This window comes from Mirounga leonina, unplaced genomic scaffold (assembly GCF_011800145.1).
Source record: "Mirounga leonina isolate KUSES-001 unplaced genomic scaffold, KU_Mleo_1.0 Mir_169, whole genome shotgun sequence".
Classification (NCBI taxonomy): Eukaryota; Metazoa; Chordata; class Mammalia; order Carnivora; family Phocidae; genus Mirounga; species Mirounga leonina.
Window position 1 is genome coordinate 21,698,944 of NW_023270431.1, and position 7,080 is coordinate 21,706,023.

Consider the following 7,080-nt stretch of genomic DNA (forward strand, 5'->3'; position numbering starts at 1 on the left):
AATTTGAATCCAAAAGCAAAAAATGACAAGCAACCTCCACAAAGGGTATTGACTATGTTTTTATATTATGCCTCTTCTAAGAAATTCCAAAGAGCAGCTGTTTTTGCAAATGAACTATTATAGAGATTGGCTTTCTCCTCTTCATTTACAACTTAAAGTGACACTTGATTATATTACTGAATGACATAGTATACTTGAAACTGTTTACATTAATGGCGGGTTTTATTCCCATTTTAAATTAAGTGTAACTCAACATTTAAAAGTACTTGACAGTCAACAGTCTATGACAGGGGTCTGTAAAGCTAAATCCAGCTCAGTATCTATGAGTTAATAGATTTTACATTTTTAAGTAGTTGAAAAAATCAAAACAAGAACAATATTTTGTGACATGTGAAAATTACATGAATTTCAGATTTCAGTTTCCATAAATTAAGTTTTATTAGAATATAGCCATGCTTATTCATTTTCAGTGTATTATCTATATCTACATTCATCTGATGGCTGAGTTAAGTAGTTGCAACAGAGAAAGTACAGCCTGAAAAGCTTAAAATATTTACTAACTGACCCTCAGGTAAAAAAGTTTGCCAATCCCCAATCTGTAAGGAGATGGACACTAATATTAGAAGTTATGAAAGAATTGAGCCATGCTACCTTGGACCTAGGGCTACCAAATTTTCTAAACTACCTTTTCAATCAGTGGACTGTATAAAAAGTGCCAAAAAGTACTCTACCTGCCATTTTCCTTGGGGGACCTGAAAATAAAAATTGAAAGTGTTAAGTAGAGTTTAAGACAGTTATAATTGTCACATCATTCATTAAAGTTGCAAGTTCTTAATATATTTCCTCTAAAATACTTCCTTAAATCAAAATGTTTGCATAGTATTAGATGTGGACAAACTCATGTAGATTGAAGGAAGCAAACAAAGGGTGAGAAAAGATTCTGTTTTAAAACTGACAATATTGGGGCACCTGGGTGGCTCAGTCGTTAAGCGTCTGCCTTCGGCTCAGGTTATGATCCCAGGGTCCTGGGATCGAGTCCCGCATCGGGCTCCCTGCTCAGCCAGGAGCCTGCTTCTCCCTCTCCCACTCCCCCTGCTTGTGATCCCTCTCTCACTGTGTCTCTCTCTGTCAAATAAATAAAATCTTTAAAAAAAAAAAAAACTGACAATATTTACTATCTTTAGACTGTATTTAAACCATTCATATAAGGTTTTCTCTTTATAAATAAGTTTTTTTCAGTATATCAGCAGAGGACTCCAGTTGCTGGCATTTAGCAAAATTGGGAAACATTTTTTTGGTACACAACGTGTTATGTAATTTAAAATAAATGAAAAGAAAATCGGATGTTATACAGAAAGATGCTAAGGGATTGGGAAAGGTCAGGATGGACCCACAGGATATTGCATGGCCTTTAATATTTATTTATGTAACAGACACTTAATAGATAGTCCCATGTGCCAGAAAACTGTGCTGAGTGTTTTACAAAAATCAATTCATTTAATCCTCATTAAGATTATTAAGGACTATTAGAATCCCCATTTTACAGGTAAAGAAACTGAGGAACAAGGAAGCTACATAATTTACCCAAAGTATTTCAAAAGTATTTTTAATAAAGCAGAATTAATAGTAAATTCTCTTTTTTATACAAATAGGACATTAAAACTGGATAATTTATCTAAAATCAGCCAGCCAGAAGTGCCAAAAGCAGATGTGAACCCAGGGAAGTTGGCTCCAAAGGCCATGTTGCTTTTCGTGTACTGCCAAATGAGAGAGGTCCTCAAAGGCCTCACACTCCTAGGTTCTCATATGAGCTTTAGTCACAGCTGGAGGCGGCATTCTATGAGAAGTGCTAAGGTTGAACTGGGGAGACTGGTTATGGTGTGAGAGTAGGTGGTGGGTCAATTTACCATGCTTGCCCTCTCCCCTGCACAGACAATTAGCTGAGTGTCTTTGGGTAAATTATTGAAATTCCCTGTGCCTTATCAGAAAGGTGTCCTTATTAGAAAAAAAAAAATGAGGAAATTAGCTATCTCATAGCATGGCTGTTGGGAATAAATGAGTTATATAGATATGAAGCCTGGCACACTGTAAATGCTATGTAAGTGCTTGCTATTATTTCTGGTAAACCCAGAAGTTGTGATAAGAGAATATGCCAAAGTTAAGATGCTGGTCCTATTGATTATGTTGTGAAGTTACATATACCCCTACTCATGCTCCCCTGCATCAAACAGCTGGGCCACAACTATCGTCCAAATGCTCCAAACCTTCAGAAAGTACTAAGTCTAGCATGGGATTTAAGTGTAAGAGCTGTAAAGTCAGCCACCCAGTTTCAAAATCCCTCTTTCACTGCTAATTTACAAGCTCTCTGACTTTGGGCTAATACTTCATCCTTCTAAACCTATTTGCTCTCTGCAAAATGAGTATTAATAATATTTATTCTGATTAAGTTAGCTCAGGAAAATCAAGTCCCCAATATAAAGTATTCACTCAGTAAATACTCTTTTTTTTTTTTTGACAGAGAGAGACACAGCGAGAAAGGGAACATAAGCAGGGGGGAGTGGGAGAGGGAGAAGCAGGCCTCCTGCAGAGCAGGGAGCTCGATGTGGGACTCTATCCCAGGACCCTGGGATTATGACCTGAGCCGAAAGCAGCTGCTTAATTGACTGAGCCACCCAGGCGCCCCCAGTAAATATTCTTTTTAAGAAGAAATGTTTTAAAAAGAGATCAGTGATTTACTTAGAACTGTTATGTTTGAAATGAAGACAAATGCATCCCCTCCAGAATGGCCTTACAGTAAGATGTCAAAGTCACCTTGGTAGAACATTGACAAGATTTAGTGGGAAGCCAAGATCATATCTAATGTGACTTCAGGCTCCCCTCAGTGCCAAGTAAAAGCAGTGTAACTTATCAGCAGCAAGCTGGGGACATGAATTCCTAAGTTCTTATCTGCGTAACTACAGATCTAGTATGTCTCCTTGAATATATTCTTTTGCCTTTTTCTAACTCAGTCTCCTCTCCTGAAAAACTATCATTAAGAATACATATTTACCAGAAGTAGTATTGAATTACAGCACTCAAATCATTTGTTTTTAGAGCACACATAATAAACACAAAAAGATATTACACTGAAATAAAGAGTGCTACTGAACATGTACATTTTTAGAGTCTATTTACCTAAAATCAAGTACACGAATGTCCTTATAGCCTGGTAACCCAGTAAATGCATTCTCAACCTGTCAAAAATAAAGATAAAATTTATAGCTATGTAGAAATGTGAAAAAGTACATAGAAAATACTGCTTTTAAGAGTTGAATATAAAGTGCAATGTTTATAACTAGTAGAAGCTTATACATGTATACAGATACACAGTGGTCAGAAAGTTACATAAGACAATTATAATAGTTAACAATGTTAGAAAATAGTTTTAACACAACGCTGTCACATTTTTCTTTTTAAATTTTGTCTTTTTAGGTTTTAATATATTTTAATATTAATTTTTTTCCAAATTATGAAAAGCAACTTCTTACTGACAAAGCACTGTTTTTTCCCCTTGTAGGATAAAATGTAGAAAAAAGCATTAGTTTCAAAAAATAAAACTATAATAACATTTTTAAGTGTAATTGTTTGGATTAGAAATCTGGCTGCAGCATGCACACTGACAAACAGTCAAGCATTCATTTTCTGTAAGTGTGAAGTGTCTGATGGCATGTTTCCTGTTCCTACGATACAAGGGAACTGTGAACAAAGTCAACATTAGAAACTAGTCACAAGCTGAAGCTCAGCCCCCTGGAGACAGGCCCTTTTGACCGGGTGTCATGAAGGGGGGTATGAAGCAGTGACCAGGTAACTTAACTGGTCTAAAGATCAATTTATGAAACATCTACAATCTTTAAAATCAGCCATGTAAATCAAGATGAGTTTAGTGACTAGAGGGAGGGAAAGAATGCTAACTGGACTAAAAATCTAAAAATAGTCAGGTGATGTATAACTACATATTTTAACATTGAACATTTAACCCACATTTCAGAAGGTACCAGTCTCAGTAGATAAGTCACTATGGAGCCAACACCAGAATAAGCCAACACCAGAATTGTTAGTGGACTTTGGAGAAATCTCTGGGAATCTACTTTTAAAACTAAGTCTTAGTACAATCAAGAGAGTGGGATTTTTAAAAAATCATGGTTCATGAAGATCTCAAAGTCTTAAGGATAAAGAATCCAAACCCAAGTAACTCTATACCTATGATAATTTGCCTTGTTTTATTCTCTTAGTGGAAAGACAGAAATGCCATAATTCTTGTAGGATAAAAGTGGAGATGGAATCTTGCAGGATAGGAATCCAAAAATGAGTTCATCTCAGCTGTTTCTGCTGGCAAAGTAACTGTATACTAGCCTTATTTTATAGAACTCATACTGCCCTGCCCATCAACCATATTGGCTTTCATAAGATTAAAATGAATGTACCTAAAAGTATTCCATTAATTGCAAAATGTTATACAACTGTATCTAACTGCTATTGCTAGACCCATCTCATTTTGAGTTTTGTCATCTCTTGAGTCTAACCACGTACAAGTATTCTAATTCATCACATCTAGTTAGCTACTGTACAGGTTTGAAAGAATCATTCCACTTTATTAACATCAAGATTAATAATAGGTGTAATTTATTGAAAGAATCATTCCACTTTATTAACATCAAGATTAATAATAGGTGTAATTTATTGAATGACTTCTATGTGCCTGATGCTTTACAATATTACTTCTAATCTTTGCAACAATATCAAGAGTTACATATTTTCCCGATTTTATATATTGGAAAATTGAGATGTCAACTAACTTACCCAGGGTCATGCATTTGGTAAGTGACTAAATTAGAATTTATTTAACCTTAAATCTTTCTAATACCAAAGCCCATATTCTTCCCAATGAATTACATGCCTTTTCTTCCCTGCCTCATGATAAAAATGTTATAGAATTGAGACCAGGACTGGGAAAACTGTGAAGCTCACTTTAACTTTTCATCTGAACTAAAATTAAGGTGATTCTATATGGTATAAAGGAAGGAACACTTTGAAGGGAAGGAGGAGACTTGATTTTCCCTTCTACCCCTAAAGGTTGAAATGACTGTGAACAATTTACTTGGCCGCCTGGGCCTCAGCTGTAAAATAGCGATGCTTATCCACTTGGTTGCTGTGAACTAACAGACTTAAAGCAGCCTGCAGAACATAAGGCACTGTGCAAGGACACTGTGTTGATACTGCAGCTATCTTCAGGTATCGATGCTCCCAACACTATTATGCTTACCTTTCTCTCTCTGATACTTGATGTTGTCCCAAGCTTATCTTACTCTTCTCATAAAAAAAAAGAATTCCTCCTGAACCTCAATCCTCTCCAATCAGGCTTTCTTTTTCCTTAAATATCTTCCCATATTATTACCTAGGAAATATCAAAGGAACAATCCCTGCGACTGTGCCCTGAAGGGAGAGAGCTAGAGGGGCCCCCTTCAATGTGCATTAAACACAGTGACAGAACCTTTCAGAGACACAACCTCTAACTCTGCTGCTTCACACAAGGAAGTGGCTGTTGGTAGACATTTCAGTGCAGGTAAGGGGATGGGGCTGAAGAGATCCTCCAGAGAAGAAACCATTTCATGGTAGATCCAGACCCTTCCTCACCCCCAAATCACCTCAAGCCAAGAGCCATCTACCCATAATGTTGGAGATGTTTTTCAGAATGTTTATTAGACTTCTAGACTTTCTAAATATGCAATCATTTAGTGCAATTTAGTGCAAAAGTTTCCTCACTCAATTCTATAACATTTTTATCATGAGGCAGGGGGGAAGAAAAGGCATGTAATTCATTGTAATTGTTTATCTAAACACTCAGGCCTACCAAGTTTCCTCACTCCAAGAGCAGAGAGAACTAGACAGCTGATCCAAGACACTATCTGATGCCAGGTGGCCACTGGCCTGGCTGACATTTCTTCTACATACCATACAGCCTTGCAACTTGGCCACACAGATAGGAAAAATAATTGTCTGGCTTACACTCCCCACGTCGGATGGCTACAATGATGCTGTTGCTGAGAGATGCACATTTCTTTTTCTCCTCTACACATAGTGTCTAGGGAAGGAAATGAGTCCAACATAATGGAATTGAAAAACTTGGGCAAGGAGAACCCCATCAAGAGGGATGGAAAAGAAATAAACAGGAAGGAATGATGTGCCCTGACAATGGACAGAAAGGGGAGATGGGCACTCAATGCCTTACCACACAAGAGGAAAGGCACACAAGAAGGGGGCCATCTATGGATCATTTTTGACTGAAAGAATCTTGAGTTCAAGTCCTATATAGAATTCTTCTGCAAATTAAAGTTGCAGGAGAGTCTAATGCATGATTCTTTAAAAAAAAAAAAAAGAAAGAAAAACCGCCTTTTAAAAAATACCTCCAACCAAGGAACAGAGATAGGAGGGAAATTTACTTTTCATTGGACACCCTTTTGTCCTTTTGAACTTGGTACTGTGTACTACTTATGTGTTAACTACCCCAAATTTTTCAGTTTAGAAAAAGAATATTAAATAGGAAATTAAAAGAAATTAAGTTTAATGTTCCTCCAAGAAAAACAATACACTGTATGTAGTTTCTTAAAGATACTCATTTCTCCAAATACTGTCAAGTTAAAACCATTCCATTGAATACATTCTTCTTTGGCTATGCAGCAAAAGTTTGGAAATAGTATTTATTTGTTAGCAGATGGTAAAGGTGTGTCAGATTTTGCTTCAATTAAATAAACTCATCTATCTTTCTGTGATCTTTTTACAGAGTTTTCTGAAAAAGTGGCTAAGTCACAGCCCTCTGAACCAAAGAGAAGAAGAGCTTGATTCCTTAACCTACCTTTAACCAGTTTTGTGAATATGGGAAATTTACAACCCAAGGAAAATGTCTTGTTAGTTAAAAAAGAAAGAAAGAAAGAGAGAAAGAGAGAGAGAGAGAAAGAAGGAAGGAAGGAAGGAAGAAAGGAAAGGAAGGAAGGAGGGAAGGAAGGAAGGAAGGAAGGAAGGAAGGAAGGAAGGAAGGAAGGA

At 36.6% G+C, this 7,080-nt stretch overlaps 1 protein-coding gene across 4 annotated transcripts in view; it reads right to left on the minus strand.

The window, feature by feature from the left end:
• The window catches only part of IMPG2 (interphotoreceptor matrix proteoglycan 2), a 233,472-nt gene that overhangs the window by 192,789 nt on the left and 33,603 nt on the right, over positions 1–7,080 (minus strand). For all 4 annotated transcript variants that reach the window (XM_035015279.1, XM_035015278.1, XM_035015280.1 and 1 more), the window contains exons 7-8: positions 3,175–3,233; positions 732–752 (exon numbers count right to left, since the gene is read on the minus strand). In XM_035015279.1, coding sequence (XP_034871170.1) covers positions 732–752; positions 3,175–3,233 — 80 coding nt within the window. The remainder of the gene's footprint in view (positions 1–731; positions 753–3,174; positions 3,234–7,080) is intronic.